The sequence below is a fragment of the Callorhinchus milii genome, unplaced genomic scaffold (genome assembly GCF_018977255.1).
Source record: "Callorhinchus milii isolate IMCB2004 unplaced genomic scaffold, IMCB_Cmil_1.0 Scaffold10, whole genome shotgun sequence".
Classification (NCBI taxonomy): Eukaryota; Metazoa; Chordata; class Chondrichthyes; order Chimaeriformes; family Callorhinchidae; genus Callorhinchus; species Callorhinchus milii.
The window spans coordinates 2,116,740-2,137,021 of record NW_024704751.1 but is presented as its reverse complement, the minus strand read 5'-3'; the positions used below and the strand labels follow the sequence as shown (position 1 = coordinate 2,137,021).

The following is a 20,282-nucleotide window of genomic DNA, read 5'->3' as shown; positions in this document are numbered from 1 at the left end:
AGCCTGGAATCTTTGACTTAATAATAATAATAATAATAATAATAATAATAATAATAATCCCTGCATTTGATATAGCGCCTTATCATGTCGTTGAGACGTCTTAAAGCGCTTCACAGATACCGTGTAAAATGGATTGACTGTGTATTTTGTGGACCAAACGTTGCAGCCAATTGCGCACAGCAGCATCCCACAAACAAAATTATGAGGGGATTCCATAGGGTGAACAAGGAGAAATTATTTCCACTGGCGGGTGGGTTGGTAACCTGAGGACACCGGTGTAAAATAGTTGTTAAAAGAAACAGGGGGGGATGTGAGGAGAAATGTTTTCACACAGCAAGTTGTTGGGATCTGGAATGCATAGCCTGAAAGGGCGGTGGAAGCTGCTTCGATAACAACTTTCAAGAGAGAGGTAGATAATTATTTGGGGAGGACAAGTTTGCAGGGCTATGGGGAGAGCGCGGGGGAGTGAGATTGAATTGGAAGCTCTTTCCAAAGAGCCGGCACAGGCACAATGGGCTGAATGGCCTCCTTCTGTGCTGTATAATCCTATGATTCTATAATTTGTAGATAGCCAATCTGCGCACAGCAAAATCCCACAAACAGCCATGACCAATTTTATTGTGGATTGTTGGGTAAAACTCCCTTCTATTTTCGAATATTGTCATTAGGATTACTCAAACAACACAGACACAATGGGCCAAATGGTCTCCTTCTGTGCTATGATTCTGTGAAACAGTCGTGGATTGCAGTTTTGTTTTCTTTTTTCGGGGGAGGGATTATTACCCCCGGAAAATGATCCACCATTCAATTACTGCTAGGTAAACAGAGGTGTGCGGAGTAAGGAAACGTGCCCAAGGTTTCTCCCCGCCCGGGAATTGAACCCGGGTCCTCTCGCTTGTGAGGCGAGTGCGCTAACCACTAAGCGATAGGAATCCAGTAGTTTCACAGACTTAAAAAAAAGGAGAGAGTTCCAGGGGGGCCAATCGAGCCTTGGAACAAGTGTCACCTCCTGAGCTCTGTGGATGCTTTCAATTCACACCACATTCTTCTCCCCCCATCTCTTTCATGGAAGTGTCTGTTCTCTATCGTACACAGTTTCCCAGGTGATCTGTCTGCTCCCCACATCCTTCAAATGAAGGATGTCCCACTTGGTCTTGGGGCCAAATTGCCTCTGATGTTACATCTCCCTCTCCCTGTCTCCCCATGGGGAACATCTGGCCCTCTGCTCCGAAACTCTGGAACACCCTTCCTCTATCCCTCCGCCTTGTCCCTTCCTTGCCCTTCTTCAGGTCGCATCTGAATACCTTCCTCTTCGACCGTGCCTACGGTCATTTCCCTCCTACCCCCAGCTCAGTGTTGTGCCTGTCAAGCGCTCTGGGCCACTATCTTGCATGAGGGGCGCTGGGTAAATGCAAGTTGTTGTTACCCAATGCCAAGACAAAGTCAAGCTTCTCATTGAGCCGGAAGAAGCAGTGCAGACACAAACCTGTGTCCTCCCCGCTGTGCGCTGGTGACTGTTATTTTTGGGGGTGAGACAACGAGACTCGTTGACCCCTCCCCCTGTTGTTTTTCTCGGGATGTTTGGGGTTCTTGTTGTAGGCTGCTTCCATGTTTAAATATTTCTGCTTCTATTGGAACTCCCTTTGAGAACTTCTAGCAGTTTCGCAGCTGTAATCCGAGCTCTGGAAGCTAAAATTGTGTCTCAGAAGGGCAGTTTTGGGGGAAATGACGACATTCGAATGACAACGACAACAACAAATTACATTTGAGGAGCGCCTTTCATGCCGGGAGGCGTTCGAGCAATGGAACAAGGAAAGTTGAGCTATCATATAATAATAAATAAGAAATAATCCTTACATTTGATATAGGACCTTATCACGTCTTGTAGACGTCTCAAAGCGCTTCACAGGATACACTGTAAAGTAAATTATGGGTGAAACGCGGCAGCCAATCACACACAGCAGTCCCACAAACAGCCGTGGATTAAGAGACCAATTTATTATTATTTTTTTTTAATTATTTTTTGGGAGGGATTATTACCCCCGGAAAAGCGATCTGCCAATCGACTAACAACCGGGTTTCACAGCTCAGGGCAAGGGCAGACCATTGTGAGCCAGTGGACATATAAACTTAGTTTCATAATTTATTAAAAATGAAAAAAAAAGGAACACCGACCAAGACTAATCTGCCGGCTTCATTATCCACGATTAGCATTTATTCTTAAGAGAAGTGATCATATCTCCAAGGCAACCGCTCCTGATTGTGCCATCTCTCCATTTCGGCTTGAATCCTGGGATGATTTGTTTGTGTTCGCGCCCACCTTATCTGTACAGTGTGAGGATAGGACGTGGTAAGTTAGACAAAAACCTGTGTCGTCTCCACCCCCACCCAACCGTCAGCGGGTGAGCTGCCTACCATTCTGCCCTCAATCTCTTGAACTCCATCCCTCCACCTTAACCACTCACCACCGCCCCCTCCCCGCCAATCCCCCACCCCCATCCCCTCTTCAAAACCAGCTTGTTGTTAGAGCACTTGCCTTGCGAGTGAGAGGACCTGGGTTCGATTCCCTGCCGGGGTGAAACGTTGGGCAAGGTTCCTCACTCCACACGCCTCCGTTTGCCGAGCAGTAAGTAGGAACCTGGTTGTTGGTTGACTGGCGGATCTCATTCCAGGGGTAATAATCCCTTCAAATAATAATAATTTGGACATTTTCAATCCACGACTGTTTGTGGGACACTGCTGTGCGCAATTGGCTGCCGCATTTCGCCCACAAAATATACAGTCAATTCACATTCCCTCCCCTCCCCCCAAGAAAAGCTCAGGCTCCCATCAGCTGCGTGAAGCGCTTTGATTCTGAAACCCCACCCATTGTGAAAGACGCTACATACATATATTCTGCCCCAAAATAAACAGTCAACTCACTTTACTGTATATTCCGTAAAATGCTTTGCGAGGATTATCGTTGTTCTACATGTAAATTGTTGTTGTCGAGAGAGAGAGAGAGAGAGAGAGAGAGAGAAGTCACAGTATTGATGCAGTATCAAAGATGAAGTGTTAGGGAGTCAATGAGTAATAACCTTGGCAGTACGTAACAGTGTGCCATTGATGATATTAAGACAATATTTATTTGCGACAGTTGACGCTTGGGAGAACCATTAGCGTGTCAGGCCTGGTGACCTCCTGCTCCCGTCGTTTGTTAAATCTCTGAGGGCTGCACTGTTGCATTGATTTCCTAAATCAAGACCTGCATTAACTTGGACCTCAGACTGTTTTGATTGACGGCTCTGACTGGCTGTGGCGCACAGTGTGCTAACTGCAGTCGCGTTAACACGTGCTTTTCAGCAGGCGTGTGTGCAAACCAGGAAACAGTTTCGGAAGCAAAAACCCTAAAGGAATCAGGGGCTTGCTTTAAAGTTCCGCAAATCAATGGTTGTCACATTACTGCGTGATTTGAAAGGTTTTAAAACGCTTCCGGTAATGTTGTCAGGTTGGGGAAGGACAATTTTTTTAATATATATATATAGGATTAAAAAATTTGTTTAGGTCAGTTTTCCAATTCTCTACCCCAAAGGCGTTCATGTGCCCATATACCCAAGAGTACTGGCACCTTAGCTCTGCTCCAACAAATACACAGTCACTACACTTTACAGTGTATCCCCAGATGTCCTCCTGATGTGAAAATCAGCAGTCATTTTGCTGTAGAATAATAATGATAGTAATTATCCTTGCATTTGATAAAGTGCCTTATCACATCTTCGAGATGCCTCAAAGCGCTTCACAGTTCATACTGTAAAGTGTAGTGAGTGCGTGCGAAATGCGAAATTATGATATTTTCACAGCAAAGCTGATAATATTTCCATTTGATATAGCGCCTTACCACGTCTTCGAGACCGTGGGCGAAACACGGCAGCCAATTGCGCGCACCAGTGTCCCACAGACAGTCGTGGATTAAGCGACCAAATTATTAATATTTTTGGAAGGAATTGTTAGCCCCAGAGTAATGCATATTACCACCGTATGCATATTCTGGAGAAAAAGATAAGGGGGTGGGGGAGGTGGTGAGGGGAGGTGGGGGGGGAGGAATAATAAAAAGAAGCAGTTTGAAATATGAAATTAAATCTAGGATCCCGCTGTCTGCCCTCTCGTTTTCGTGCAGTCTAGTTGTGCCTTGACACTTTGATGGCTGATAAGGGTCAAATATGAAATGACACGGCAGCATCTGAATCGAGCTCCCAGTGGTAGCGCAGAATTTCTGTGAAAGTGTCAATTGTTTCAGTGCTGTTGACCTGCGGAATTGAAATATTACATGTTCACAAGTGCGAGGCGCCAGCCTGGCACCAGCACACCGGGGAGTTATACAGGGCGACTGCTACCCTAGTAACTACCCTATTATCTAAAAAAATATATATCATCATTTCTTTTGAGACTTGTGAGATAGCATCGGGACTCTTTGGTCACCCTGTACCAACGATGTGGAGGTGACCGAGCGTTCCAGTAAACCATCGCTGAAGCAAACCTAATTCCCGACTTTATCCGATCCTCGTTGAGAGGTGATTGTGGGGTTACTGCTGCTGGGGGCTTTTTACCTGTGTGACGCTGTAGTGACGGCAAGGTCCTAACCGCTAACAGCTACATGCACAAACTTAGCTGGGCACGGTCGCAGTTTTATCTGTTCGCCAGGACACCGGGAGAAATTCCCTGCTTCTTTCCAAATATAGCGTTCACCTGAACTAGCAGATAGAATCTCAGTTCGGTGTCTCAGCCAAAGGACGGCACCTCCCAGCGATGCATCCCTCCCCCAGCACTACATTGGAGTGTTCGCCTCGACGATGCGACTTAAACATCCTGATGTCGGGGCTTGAACCCATATCCTTCTGACTCAGAGGCGAGAGCACTACCGAACTGAGCCAGGCTGAATGTCTCAATTACTTAACTGTATCTGGTATCAACTGTAACAGAATAAGGCAGTGCGGTATTTTGGGATGTCCTTATTACAGTGTACCTGCAGACAGTGTTTTACAGCGTGGCTGCAAACAGAATGCGTACCTGAGGGAGTTGAGAAGCAGTAGGACTGAAATGGGCGTGAGACCTGTTGCTCCAGCAATAACGTCAGCAGCTTCACAGCTGTAATCAGAGCACCCGAAGTTAAGATTGTGTCTTAGAAACGTAGTTATTGGGAAAATTACAGCCATCTCAACCTCTATCACCAATTCAGTCTTGGATCTGCAGTTGCGTGCAGTAATTACTAGTTTGCAAGCAAGAATTTCTGGACAACCGTGCCTACCACAGATTTAGTTGTGGTTTGTTTCAGTCATCACTGCATTATGACAAGTGATTTAATTCCAAAGTTGCGCTTTGCGACGGGGAGAGTGGAGGGTTGAAATTGTTGAAACAACCAGTGAGTAAAAGGGAATCCAGACACTGACAACAACAACTTGTATTTGTATAGCTCCTTTCATGTTGGGGAGACATCCCAACCCCCTGAAGAAGGATTTGGACCCAAGCTGGGGGTTAGGATCAGGAGGTAAAGTGAAATTACACTAAAATGACATCCTTTTAATTTTTTATTGATCCTTTTAATGCTTTTTTTAACCAACGTATTTCGACTGTAGAAATAGCTCTGACGACAACTCGCAGTTAGATAGCACCTTTCACGTAGCTTGCTGCAATACAATCACGATCTCTTAAGTTCCAGCAGGACGCTTAAGGGAGGGCAGAAGGTTGGGGAAGTGTCATGGGGATTGAGGTTATCTGAGAAGTTTTCCATGGGTCAGTGGCTCCTGTGGCTCTCCAGCTCTCCACACTTCACTTGACCCTTGCTGTTTCAAAATGTTAAATGATTTAATACACTCGCTTTCCCCAAATGGATTCCTCAAGACTCTATGCAGCTTGTAAGAGACGTGGAAATGAATCCTGAATTGCAGTGGATGCAACATGCCCTGTGGATAGTCAGAGCAAAACCGACACGCAGGTTTATTTTTAGGCTAATGGTTTTGTTCGCTCGTCATTCTTCGGCAAAGTTTTCCACCGTAGAATTCTCCACTGGATTTGTAAATGAAAAGTTACATGAAATTTTAATGAAGGCTGTTACATAAGAGAAGAAGAAAGGCTTTGCGTTCTGTTGGCCAATTGCCTTCCCTCTTCTATTCAACGACAACAACGACAACAGCTTGCTTTTAAATGGCGCCCTTCACGGGGGATAGCATCCCAGAACGCTTTCCCATAAAATAAGTTGGTCACGTCAATCCACCGGCTGTTTGTGGGGACGCTTCTGTGCGCAATTGGCTGCCGTGTTTCGCCCCCAAAAATAGACAGTCAATTCACTTTACAGTATATGCTGTGAAGCGCTTTGAGACGTCTCGAAGACGCGATAAGGCGCTGTATCAAACACAAGGATTATTATTATTATCATAGCCTCTTGTAAAGATTGGGACAGCAGATTAAGAAGAATGGCTGTTGGGAATTCTGGGATATGCTACAATGGTGGAGAAAGACTATTAATAATAATAATAATTAATCTCTCCCATTGCTTCCTTGCACTTTTGAGATTGAGCAAGCAGGGGACATAGAGTTCTATAACAATAATAATATTTGATATAGCTCCTTATCATGTCTTCGAGACGTCTCAAAGCGCTTCACAGAAAAGACTGTAAAGTGCTTTGTGGGTGAATGTGTACAATCGAACAGTGACGTCCGGGTGAGATGAGATAGCTTTGCTGTTGGCTTTGCTGTTAGTATTTTGTGCGAGTGTTCTGGATCCAGCATGATAAAATCGGGGTTCAAGAGAAAGAGGGATGGAAACCGAGACTTTGCAGAGGTACCCGTTGCGACTGACAAACACGAAACCGCATTGTTAATTTGAGGTACTTTCCCCGCTTTCGATTTCTTTCCTGCTGAGACATGCAGAGGGTTAGCTTGGATCCTGAGCGAAATCACAAGTCGAGGCAATTAAAACCCAAGCAGAGGACGCAAGGGAATATCTCAAGTATAAAGATATCTGTTCAGGCTGAACACCGAGATTGTCAAATGAAATGACATCCAGACCATTGTTGGATCCGACTGTCTGCCCAGACACCCAATGGCTGATTGGCATTCCAATTAGACATTGCGGAAAAGATCAAAGGTGTACAAATTGGACAGCCTGTCAATATACTAATAACAAAAGAAAGGTTAATACAGTATTGATCTGCTGATATTGATCCCGAGATGTCACCAGCGTATCTAGCAAATTGATCACCAGATGTCAGTAGCACACACTTAAATATTATATATAATCAGAGCTGCTGTATGGCCTTATCTTACCAAAGCCCTTTCGAGGTACTTGGCAGAGATCTCAGTAAAGTGTCGTGACTGTGCGTTTGTACGAGGCAGTCCATTTTGATCGTGGCAACGTACCACAAACAGCCGTGTTAGTGACTGATCAGCTTTATCTGGGGGATTGTTGGCCAGGACACCGGAAGAATGGAACAGACTCCCATCTCATTTCAAATCGGGCCGTCGGGATCTTTAATGTCCATCTGAGTGGGCAGATGGGACTTGGGTTTAACATTCGTTCTTTTCGACCGCGCCTTTGGTCACCTTCTTCCCCCCGGCTCGGCCCCGGAATCCGTTACTGTGAAGCGCTCTGAGTCGCCGTCCGGCGTGGAGGGCGCTACATAAATCCAAGTTGTTGTTGTTGAAGTACAGCACCTATGACAATGCAGTGCATTAGCAATATATTGAGGTGTCTCGACTGTAAGCTAGCTCCAAGTGAGGCGCGTCTTGAACTAACAACCCTCTGACTTAGAGGCACGAGTGCTATCAAGAGTGTTCGTCGTTTGGCGGATCACTTTTCCGGGGGTAATAATCCCGTCAAAAAAAATGAAATAAATATATAAAAATAACAATATCTTGGTCACTCAACCCACGGCTGTTTGTGGGACCTACTGTGCGCAATTGGCTGCAATTTTCGCCCACGAAATATACAGTCAATTCACGTTACAGTATATCCTGTGAAGCGCTTTGAGACGTCTCAAAGACGTGATCAGGCGCTATATCAAATGCGAGGATTATTACTGTATCATAGGATTATATTATGTATATCACTGAGCCAGGCTGACACTGACAGCCTGCTAAAACGACCCAGGGCACAGCATAAATTCTTCACCAACTTTTTCTCCAGTTTGACTGCTCTGGGCCGTGAACCAGATACTGGCACATTAGCAATTAATAACAACTGGCTGCTTAGGAGCAGAGGAAACCTCAGCATGTACAGTAGACAATCAATAAAAGCTGTTTCCAGTCTAATTGTCAAGACCAGGCCTTTCAGGGGGTTTAGTACTGAAACAACATTTTTGCTGGAATCTGTCATGTTGATATAGGGGTTGTTTTTCATCAGGCTTTAAAAAATCTTATTCCTGGGCAGCTTTCCAAAGATAACAATAATAGCTGGACGACAGCGACTGTGAAACTGCATCCTTGCCTAATGCAGACCTGTGCAGAGGTGGCGTTTTGGAGGGAAAGAAGTCATAACCTGTGTCCGAAAAGAGTGGTAGTCCTACAAATGCATAGTCACTATACTTTTTGGTGGTATATCCTGTGAAGCTCTTTGAGACATCCCGAAGAAGCGCTATATCATCAAGATAGAGCAAGGATTATTATTATCCAAATCCCTGACTGTCTAGCAGCTTGGGATGTCCTCCTGACGTGAAAGGCGCTAAACCAATGTAATTTTGTATTGTATTGCAATCCAAATCGATCTGAAGTCAGTTTGTGGACCCGGAAGACAAATTCCTGTCTTGTACGTAATGGCTTGTACCTCAGTCTTGGAACACATTGAGAGTCTTGGCTCAACCTTGGCAGCCTGAGGCTGTAAACCCTGGGAGTACAACATATCTTCCACATCCCCTTTTAACCTTCATGAAAACCTTTACTCAGCAAGTCCTAGAATTGGAAATGAAAGTCTTTTTTTTTGTCGAGTAAAAGGATAGACCTTCCCAATTATCCGGTGAAGTTATAGTTCTTGGTGCGTAACGTCAGAGGCTGCAGCAAAAACTCCTCCAAATGAAGGCCGAGTTTCAAGAATTTTCTGTGCAATCACAGATGGCTGGTGTCTAGGAACAGAGGGGGCTCAGCCCCCCTCCCCAATTGTATCGACAGCCCCCCACCCCTCCCCAATTCTTTCGCCCTCAAAATATATAGTCACTACACTTTACAGTATATTCAGTGAAGCGCTTTGAGACGTCTAGAAGACATAATAAGGCGCTATATCAAATGCAAGGATTATTAGTATTACAGTCACCTCTTTAAGGGGAGCTGGGAGGGGAAATCCCTGAGCCCCGAGGAGGACCACAGCCAGTCCTCTGAGCAGCCCCAAACCCACCGGCCCTTCTTGCCCCTCTCCCAACATGTTGGCGTGTCCGTCTGGTTCTACAGGTTACTCGTCTGGATGTCCTCACCTCGATGAACCTGTCAGTCAAGCCAGCAGCACTCCAAGACGCCATCTGGCACGCCATAAATGCACGTTGTTGTCTTGAAGTGGACTGACCCTTTAATTGTGTTTTACTGCCCCCCGTAAAGAATATTTTCACCCATCACCTCTGCCACAATCCTGCACAATCTTAAATTTTAAGGACAAAACCTTCCTACAGGCTAAGACGAGCTGGAATTTCTATCAGAGGACATACTGCTATCTTTCACTTACTAGTTGGAGGTTCTCCTCAGAAATATATCTCTTAGTTTCACGAGCCCCATATTCAATGTGCATTGAATATTAATTACCTGCAATCCTTAATACAATACAATTTACATTTATATAGTTGTGCCTTTCACGTTGGTAGGACATCTCAAAAGCTCTTAAATATAGATATATAGATATATAGATATATGTATAATGTATGCACATGACTGAATACAATATTTATATGGAAGATTACATTGCACCATTGCCTCGGCTGGTTCAAGTACACTATATTTATCATTAACTACCAATTTCTCTCGCTCGCCTCCACCCCCACCACTCTCCCCTCCCCCCACTCAATATATAATTTTTTTAAAACATTTTTTTATATGTTCGCTGAAATATTGAAACGTAGCCGGTAATAAAAGGTGAAACTGTGGCTGCTCGAATGTGCAATTTCCCCAGCGTTAGGATATCATTTGGAATCTTTAATTTTACAGCAGAAGTAAAATGTGACAATTTAAATGTGTGTAATAACAGGTATTTCACCCCGATAGTGACGGGGCTTGTCACTCAGATCTTAATGTAAATGTAATAAATGTGCTCGGAGTACAATCTCCGACTGAGGGTAACATACCCAAGTTGAAAGAGATCGTTTTTCTTTATATTCACAAAGACATTTTTTTTTTTTGCTGGAGGGTTGGTTTTTTTAACTCCGAAATGAGTGACACCTGGGCCACGTCCTGCGCAAAGCTCTGAGCAATGGAAGCCCAGGATGTCCTAGCAGAAGGTTCAAGGCTGTCCATCACCGGATTGCTTTCCGACTCGGTTGGATGAGCTTTTGTCAGTCTATTGGCTGGGAGAAAGCAGCTGCCAAAACTACCGAGGAACAAGTTGTGTTCCTTCCCCCCCCCCATCCTTCATATTTTATTTTGTCTTGTGCTTTGCTCCTACGTGTGGTCTGTGGCTCTTTTTTTCCACCTGCTCCGAATAACACATCTGCCGCCACTTGCTGGTTGATGTTTTATTATAATAATAATAATAACAATAATAATACTTGCATTTATATAGGCTTTATCAAGATGCCACTCTGCTTGGAGAGTACCCAACTCCAGAGTGAATTGAAGGTCCTCGTGCTTCCCATATTTTCTCAAAATGCGCTCTGCGGGCTTCTTCCCGATCTGCTTGCACCCCCCACTCCAACACCCGCTGCCTCCGCTCAGCTGGCTCCGACCTCCTGTTTGTCCCTCGCCCCCTCCGCTCCACCATCCCCGGCCACGCTTTCAGTCACTACGCCCCTAAGCTCTGGAACTCTCTCCCTCAATCCCTCCACCTCACCCCCTCCCTCCCCACTATCAGATCCCACCTGAAGACTTTCATTTTTGATCATGCTTACAGTCACCTCCTCCCCCCCGCCCCTTGCTCGGGGTCAAATTCTGCCACTGTTAAGCGCTCCAGGACGCCACCCCTCGTGAAAGGCGTATAAATGCAAGTTGTTGTTGTTCTTGATATTGAGCACTGCATGGCCACAATGCTTCTCTTTGGCTCCCACTACCTCCACCTTCCAGGGGCAGTTTCATGAGAGTTTGCAGCAGCCCTTCTTTCACTAAAAGTGTGGAGTCCTGTAGCTCAGTGGTTAGAGCACTCGCCTCGCAAGCAAGAGGACCTGGGTTCGATTCCCGACGGGGCGAAACGTTGGGCAAATTTGCTTACTCCACACGCCTCTGTTTACCAGCAGTAAGTAAAAACACGGTTGTTAGTCGATTGGCGGATCGCTTTTCTGGGGGTAATACCTTCAAAAAAAAAAACGGTCACTTCAATCCACGACTGTTTGTGGGACGCTGCTGTGCACAATTGGCTGCTGCGTTTCGGCCGCAAAACATACAGTCAATTCACTTTACAGTATATTCTGTGAAGCGCTTTGAGACGTCGAGAAGACGTGAAAAGCGCTATATCAAATGCAAGGATTAGGATTAAGGATTATTAGTAGTAGTATTATTATTATTATTATAAAGCATCAACCAGCCACAACCCTGACAGTGGCCAAGGTCACCCACCCTTTAGATTAGCCTGACCTTCTCATCCACAGGCTGGAGTGCAAAAAGAATCACGTTGCAATAAGGGGCAGAACTCTTACAGGAGAACGGAGAGGCACAATCAACATCAGGTTCTGCTAATGTCTGGCAAACTCTCCTGGTATCTCAGCTGAAGGTAGTGGCAGCCAGGACCCCTGACGGAGAAATACATATGTAACCAAATTGGCCCACAGCCAGACTGGAAAGAGGTCCATAACTGAGCTTGTGTGTTAATAATAATAATAATAATATTCCTTGCATTTGATATAGCGCTTTTCACGTCGGGAGGACGTCCCAAAGCGCTTCACAGAACACACTTTGTGGACGAACACGGCAGCCAATTGCGCACAGCAATGTCCCACAAACAGTCGTAGATTGAAAATGACCAATTTATTATTGTTGTTGGTTTTGGAGGGATTATTATTAGGCTCTGTGTGGAGTAAGGAAACTTGCCCAAGGTTTCGCCCTCTGCCGGGAATTGAACTCAGGTCTCTCGCTTGCAAAGCGAGTGCTCTAACCACTGAGCTACAGGACCCCTTAATGTGCATTTCTTCTTGGTGCCAACACTCGTAAGCATCTGCTGTACACATGGTAAATGTAAAGCTTCTTTCCAGGAATTTCCAGTTCTTGTTCCTCAGTATTGCTTTCTCCCCACTCCACTACCCATTGCTTCCGCTCGACTTGTCCCTCGTGTCCCTCCGTTCCACCATTGGAGGCCGGGCTTTCAGCCACCATGCCCCGAAACTCTGCAACGCTCTCCCTCAATCCCGCTGCCTTGCACAATATTCTAACTGTGGTCCTACACACATAAACTCACAAATACACACAGGTGCAAATATACTCAGCAGGCAGGTGTATATATGCACACACACACACACACATTGCCTGTCGGAATGGCTACCGCAAGTGAGGTACACTAAATTAAGAAAACAAAATTTTTATTTGCAGGGCAAATACTCACCCAACCATCAGGGGAGCCAGTGATACAGATATTAAACCACTCTCGTGTGTCCATTGATCTGCAGATGTGACCATTCTCCATTCTGTTGGTTTACGGTGAAGTCTCTGCTCGTTGCCTGTTGGGTGACGTTTGCAGGACTGACGTGGTTTCCGAGCACAGTGCGTACCTGGCCACAGCGGGGGTGATTAATGTGCGTGTCTGAGCAGGGAATGCGAGGCACACGTCAGCACTAATCCAACACGTGCGTTCTTTTCTCCTTACAGTTACCTCGGTGACGGGCGGTTTCACCTGGAGTCCATTATGATCGCTAACCCAGGTATCCAGGCATACAGGTGAGTGTTGTTTCTGTGCTGTGCTGAGTGGTCTGGGGGTGGTGTGGGAGGGAGGGAGGGAGAGTGGATGGCCCTGCGTTTGAAGTTTATTTCCAGTGTGTGCTTGGATTGATATCGTTTTTAACCCTTTCACTGACTGAATAAACGGTCAAATTCTCAGCCCTCCAGTCGTTCTAATGTTAGCTTTGAATCTAGTTTGAAGGGTGTTCTGTCAGGTTGTATCTTATTCAATTTGACTAATGCCCAAAGTGGCATAATGGTTCAGTGTTAGATGTGATCTTGTGTCAAGTTGGGGCAGTGGGTGTGGGGGGGGGGAGGGTTGGGGGGGTGGGGAGGAGGGGTGGGAGGAGAGAGCGGCATTTCTTTTTAGGAGAAGTTCAAGAATGTGTAAACTCACGTGTGTGAAACTTGCACACGTGTAAGCACATCCGTGTGCAAACACAGAAGCGTAAGCACATCCGTGTGCAAACTCACAGACGTGTAAGCACATCCGTGTGCAAACTCACAGACGCGTAAGCACATCCGTGTGCAAACACACAGACGCGTAAGCACATCCGTGTGCAAACTCACAGACATGTAAGCACATCCGTGTGCAAACACACAGACAGGTAAGTGCACATGGTTGGGCATTCAGTTCCGACAGCACATTGTTTAATCTTCTGGCCACGGACACTCCAGACATGCTGGCCAACAGAAACAACAACACCAACAACTTGCATTTATCTAGCGACATTAAACGCGGGTTAGCGTCTGGGAGCGAAAGCTGCAGGCGAGGGTGAGGAGGACTCCTGGTTGCTGCTGTGCGCAAAGGCTGGATGAAGCCTCACCTCGGGAAGCCGTTGCCGGTGCTTCTGAAGCCACTAAGTGTTTCCCGAAGTTTATATATTGCAGACTTGCCCGGGAAGCACCGCAAGATAGAGGAGTTAGAAGAGGCTCTCCTGTTATCCTGCAATCCAGTGCCCACGGCCGTGACTTTGAGGTGTAATTCCATTTAAAACATCGCAGCGTCTGGGCAATTGGCGCGTGGGCATCAGGTGAGGACAAGGCTGAGCTTAGGAGTGATGTCCCTCTGCAGCTCGCCAACCTTCCGGTCTGTACTGTCAAGACTTGCACAGGAATAATGGCCATTGAGTGTTGTATCAGAGGGTGAATGGTGCCCATGGAAAACTGCAGTAAAACGCTGGACCCAGAGACAAGTAATTTTTAAGAACATTTCATGACATCTCTTGGCCACTGGAGACACCGTAAATTCCACAGAATGTATGAGATCCTGTGGAAACCTTTGGCTGCCCATAAAGATCCCCGACCAGTTGACAGGCTTATTTAGTGCATTGGTGCTGTTACACAATAGGGAAAGCCTTGGGAGGGAGGATGTCTCAAAGTGCTTCGCAGCATTTAATGTAATGCTTAGTGACTGTGTCTTGTAGACAAGTGCAGCACCTAATTTGCGCACTGCAAGGTCCCACCAATTTTATTTGGGGGATTGGTGGCCAGGAAACTGACTGAGAGAAACTCCCTGATCTCAAATTAGTCACTTCAGCCCACGACTGTTTGTGGGGACGCTGCTTTGCGCAATTGGCTGCCGCGTTTCGCCCACAAAATATACAGTCTGTTCACTTTACAGTGTAGTCTGCGAAGCGCTTTGAGACGTCTTGAAGACGTGATAAGCCGCTACATCAAATGCAGAGATTATTAATCTCTACAAGCTGCGGGGTTGTTAACCCCCACCTGAACAGTTTAACAATGATTTAACGTCTAATCTGATGGACGGCACCTCAACATTGCAGCACACCCCAGCATTGGAGTGTCAGCCCAGACTACCTGAGTTAAAAGTCCCAAGATGAGGCTTGAACCCACAACCTTCTGTCTTGGTGACGAGAGTGCTGCCAACTGAGCCAGGCTGACACACGCAGATAACATTGTGCAGTATATATCTCTTATGTGAGTCTTTTAATCCATCAAACTACTCCCACCTGCATTTCCATACAATCCATACAAACCCTGACCAGTGTCGTCGCAACAACAGCAAATTACATTGACATAGAGCCTTTCAAATCGGAAGGATGTCCCAACAACAACAACAAAATTGGTCGAGGGCAGGGCAGAAGGAGTCTGCAATGTAATTCTAGAGGGCGTGTGCAGAAAAGCTGAAGGCCTGATAGCCAACTGTGGTGAATAATAGTTATTCGATATTCGTTGAATCATTTGGAATATAAAAGACTGTACCCTATGAGACGATTCGCAAAAAGCCCTGAGGTGAACTTGCATGAGGTAAAATGAGGGTTTCCGGCTTTTATTTTTAGCCATTTGTCACGCCCGCGAGATTTGTCATTGCTTTCCATTAAAAACAAAAGGATGAAACGACCATTGATCAACCAGCATCTGCCAACAGCTCGCGGAATGTCAGTGTGCCCTTTTATTTTTCATCAATTGAACGTCTTGCGATGAATTCGTTCTGTAGCGCACTTTCAGTGAGCCCTGCAAGGACTTTCATCTCGGAGGGAGACCTTTCAACATTGGCACTTGACACTGACAAGAAACGAGACGCCTAAGATGAGGCTTGACGGCTCCGGCCCTTATTGTTCCTCTTGCTGCCAGAAGTGATAAACTTGAAGATTCTCGTTTGCAGCAAAGTTGCTCAGGAAACAGCACACATATTGTGTCAGGAGCATTCCAAACAATGCCGTATAAAGTTGTCTTCAAAGTTTCAAGAGAATTCACCCTTTCTATGTGGGTCAATGACTTGTGCTGAATCCCAGAGCCATTCTTCATCCTCTTCAAAAGCCGTTGTGGACAGCAGGTTTCGTGACACTGATTTGTCATGTAATTTGTGGCCAAAATAAACCCTAGATCTGTTTTCCATCATGCGGTGCCTCTCCCAAGTTGGGCAACAGTGCGCTGGGTGGTGAGCCCACACTCTACCCCTGATTTATTATCCAATAGAATTGTGAAGTTGATGTGAATTGGGGTCGCATGAGGAACAGTCTGATTTGAGTCTGAATCGGACTTGTACCATTGGTGAGCTTTTCTGAATGCAGGCAAGGCTTTTGCTAACATCCAGCCAAGTAGATATCTAAACATCTGCCTGGGGTAAGAGATCTCACAAAATAATAATAATTATTATAATAATAATCCTTGCATTTGATATAGCGCTATATCACGTCTTCGAGAAGTCTACAAAGCGCTTCACAGAATATACTGTAACGTGAATTGATTCTATATTTGTGGGCGAAACGCGGCAGCCAATTGCGCACAGCAGCGTCCTACAAACAGCCATGTGACCAAACTATTATTGTTTTTGAAGGAATTATTATCCCCAGAAAAGCGATCTGCCAATCGACAACCGGGTTCCTACTTACTGCTCGGTAAACAGGAAACTTACCCAACATTTCACCCTGCATTGAACTCATGTCTCTCGCTTGCGATACAGGACTCCACAAAAAGATCATAAAAGAGGTTTGGGGGAAGAACTTCCTTCCCTTCATCCCATTTGTTCTCATCCTTCCAGAATACCTAACCCATCGTCTAGCATCAAGCTGGCTCTCAGGTCAGGCCAGCGTTCTGGTCTCAGCTACCCATCCTGGTGGCCCTTTTCAGCCTTTAATTACCCTCCGTGTAAAGAAACGCTTCTTAGTGTCTGGGCTGAAACTTGTTTGAGGTGTTGCGGTTTCTGTGACCACTGATCTGCAGAGTTCTCACCCAGGGATCTCTCTCGCCATCGCCATGCTCTTTAAATTTGCAAACAAAGTAATGGCTGTGCCAGGACATGTGTATATCATCATAACTGACCTACAACACTGTGCCTAGTGGCAGGGAATTGAGTGAAGAAATTATGTGAGGATTGTTTTATATAAAAAAAAGGAGGCAGAGCTTAAAGCCTTTCTGATCCATAACTCTTACCATTCAATTGTTGGGTCTCTTAAGATACCTATATCTGTGCAATCACAAATCCACTTGCTTTTATCAGGTGCTTTGTTTAAATAGGCACAGAAATTGAAAGAATCGTAGACTGCACTTTGCTGGCTGTTTTAAGTCTGGCATCTGTATGGATGTGTTGAGATGTACAGGTTGTGGTATGTTCTAACATCAATCCTTGAAAATTCAAAGTCTTTTACTTTGAAATTGGTAGCTCCACCGCTCGATGCTTCTCCGAATTGGCTTCCCTACCCAACAGAACTTTGTCTTGCAGAGTTATGAGCATGTCTGCACCTCCAATTGAGAGGGTCGCGTGAGTGTTATTCATTGGCGAACCATCAACACTACAGGACTATGTAACCGTGCCAGGCTTGTCTCACTTCAGACATTTCTGCACTTGCCCACACGTATTTTTTTAGCAATGATGCATTTTTTAGTCCTTAAAAGGGTGAAGGGCTATGTGGACCCAACGGTTTTCAAACGCTGTATCTTTGAACCCAAAGTGCAGTGTGCAGCCATCTGAGCTAACCAGAATTTGGTTATTTCACAGGATAATCATTGGATCTCAGCATTCCAACCGAGATATTAAACTGAATAATGATCACAAGATGAAGAAGTTCCTTTGGCCAATTCGATCTCGCCCTTCCAGAATGCCTACTGTGCAGGCTTGCCATCACAGCATCAAGTTGTTATTTTCAAATGAGTCCTAGGATCTTGGCCTCAACCACCCTTCCTAGTCAGATTTTCCAGTCGTTATTTATCCATTGAGTAAAGTCATACTCAATGATAATGATAATAATAATCCTTCCAAAGCGCTTCACAGAATATACTGTAAAGTGAATTGACTGTATATTTGTGGGCGAAACGCGGCAGCCAATCCCACAAACAGGCGTGGATTGAGTGACCAAATTATTATTATATATTTTTTGAGGGATCATTACTTCTCGATGCCTTGACATACTTAAAATTGCCTTTTGTAACCCTTAACCTGTGTCCTCTTGATCTGCTGTCTCGGTGCATCCAAAAGTATCGTTCTGGGGTTAGTTTCTAAATCCCACTTAAAATGTTATATACTATTAGGTATGAAGTAAGCTCTTACCCCCCCCCCGACAAGATGTTACTATCAAGACTGAAGAGCCTCAGCTGGTCCAATTGTTGCTCCAATCTTTAGGGAGCCTCTCATTGTGTTGTCTGGTGAGCAGTATCAGCGGGCATAGGATTAAGCCACAAAAAGCAACCATGAAGATGACCGTCTCTCTCAAGAATTTATCGGTGGAACAGGCCAACGAACCAAATATCTACTTTGTTCACTCTGATTTTTATGAGCATTTAGCAACGTTACAGAAACACTGACCAGAACATGTTCTCTCAGGCTCTACCTACCAATTATAGCAGAAAATTAGAATCTCCCTCGATCAAATGTGTTTGGAAAACGCACAAGTACAGACTTCTCGAAGCCTCACCTTTGATGCTTTTTTTTACACCGGATGAAACCTCTCTATTATTCAGGGCCTCTAATAGTTCTCGCTGTGTATATATTTCAGCTTAAAGATGAAGGAGTATCCACGAAAGGTTGCTTAAAAGGGGAAAGAGAATCGCGACCACTTCCCTTCGCTCAGTAACCAATGCTTGGGGCCTCCAGGGAATTGGCCAGGCTGACTCCCGATTCCGCATCGGAGCTGCTTCTCCGGCTGAAAGAGTTGCCAGCTGAACTTGTCACCCCTTTAATCTTTAATCAAAGCTCTTGAGGATATGCAAAGGGGACTAAAATGAAAAGCTCTCTTACACTTTGTAGCAATTTTGGCGAGCTATAGTCTGCCGAGATAACACGTAGGCCAGAGTCAGGACCCACTCCGTAATTCCAAGCATAATGGAGCAATCAACACAATACAAAGCCTTCCTGCCCCGCTGCTCTTTTGACCCGTTTAGTTATCTGTAAAGAGCCCAATTTAAAATAAATTAAAACAAATTCATAGTTATCCTCTGCCAAGTCCTTAAATGTGTGGACAGAAAAAGATAATTTATGAAATTCCGAATTGTATAAAGGTTCAAGGTACTGGTGTCCTTTCATTGCCGTGACCCGGGCCATACATTGAACTCTACTCTTCCTTCCCGGATGGCAATCTCACCCGGACAGGAAACGAGGATGGCGCAGTGGGAAATGAAAAAAATCTGCATTTGTGTTGTGTTGGGGGAGCGGCGGGGGTTGTGGAGTGGGGAGGGGGCCGGGGTGGACTTCTGAGGCTTGGTTAGGGAACTTTGCTGGGGCAGAGTGGAGCAATCTTTCCTCTGCATGTGGTACCTGAAGTGGGAGTGCTTGATGCCTGAGGAATACAGCTCAGGATGTTAAAGAGTCCTGAGAGCACTCGCCTCACAAACGAGAGGACCTGGGTTCGATCCCGGGCAGGGCGAAACCTTAGGCAAGTTTCCTTACTCCACACACCTCTGTTTACCCAGCAGTAAGTAGGAACCCAGTTGTTAGTCGATTGACAGATCGCCTTTCCTAGGATATTAAGGCGCTATATGAAATGCAAGAATTATTATTATTATTGTCAGGATTTCCACTATTCATTAGCGCTCACTCCCCAAATCTGTTTGTCTTGCCTCTTCGCTCTCCCTACCTCTAAAAAACCCTCTTGAAAACCTATCTCTGACCGTGCGATCGGTCAGCACATTCAAGTTCCTCCAGCTTTCCTCCCTTCTCGGCAATTCCCGTTGTTTTCGCGAAGCACTTTGAGATTTCAGTCACAAGTGAAAGGTGCTGTGTGAGTGAGCGCAAGTGGCTGTTGGCACTAATTGACCTCAGAATTGGTAGACAAGAGGAAATCACTGTAAGCTACTTCCATTTAAGTAACTTGTAAAATATCGTGCAATCAATTTGGAAAAGCCTAAGGGACATCGATTAGAGTGTTGACAAACTCAGCACCTTATTGGAAAAAGCAAGGAGCTGCAGGGATGCGGTTTGGATAGCATCTCTTCTCAATGCATTGGCTGGTGGCCCAGAAGAAAAGATGGGACATTAGGGAATTTGCCCAGTCGCCAATTGACTTTGGAATATGATTGATGCTTGATGGCGGCTGTACAAGAGGTGTCAGGTCACCTTATCATTGGAAAGTTACCCGGTCGAGAAGACGTGAGGAGCGCAGCGTGGCCGTAAACAGGAATTTGGGGCATTAAATGAATAGGAAGGAGTATTGGTCATGTGGCGCCAAGTCTTCCTTGGTGCAGAGTTTCTCAATCTCATCAACGTCTCCACGGCCTTGCTCCTCCTTACCTCTGTGACCTCCTAACCTCCCCCCTGTCAACCTGTCCGCTCCCTCCGCTCAGTGGACTCTGGCCTG

The 20,282-nt window shown here is 45.5% G+C and overlaps 1 protein-coding gene across 3 annotated transcripts in view; it reads left to right on the top strand.

Annotated features, from left to right (window-relative positions):
* The window catches only part of dph1 (diphthamide biosynthesis 1), a 277,432-nt gene that overhangs the window by 176,376 nt on the left and 80,774 nt on the right, over positions 1–20,282 (top strand). For all 3 annotated transcript variants that reach the window (XM_007906191.2, XM_042338384.1, XM_042338385.1), the window contains one exon: positions 12,958–13,026. In XM_007906191.2, the coding sequence (XP_007904382.2) occupies positions 12,958–13,026 (69 nt within the window). The remainder of the gene's footprint in view (positions 1–12,957; positions 13,027–20,282) is intronic.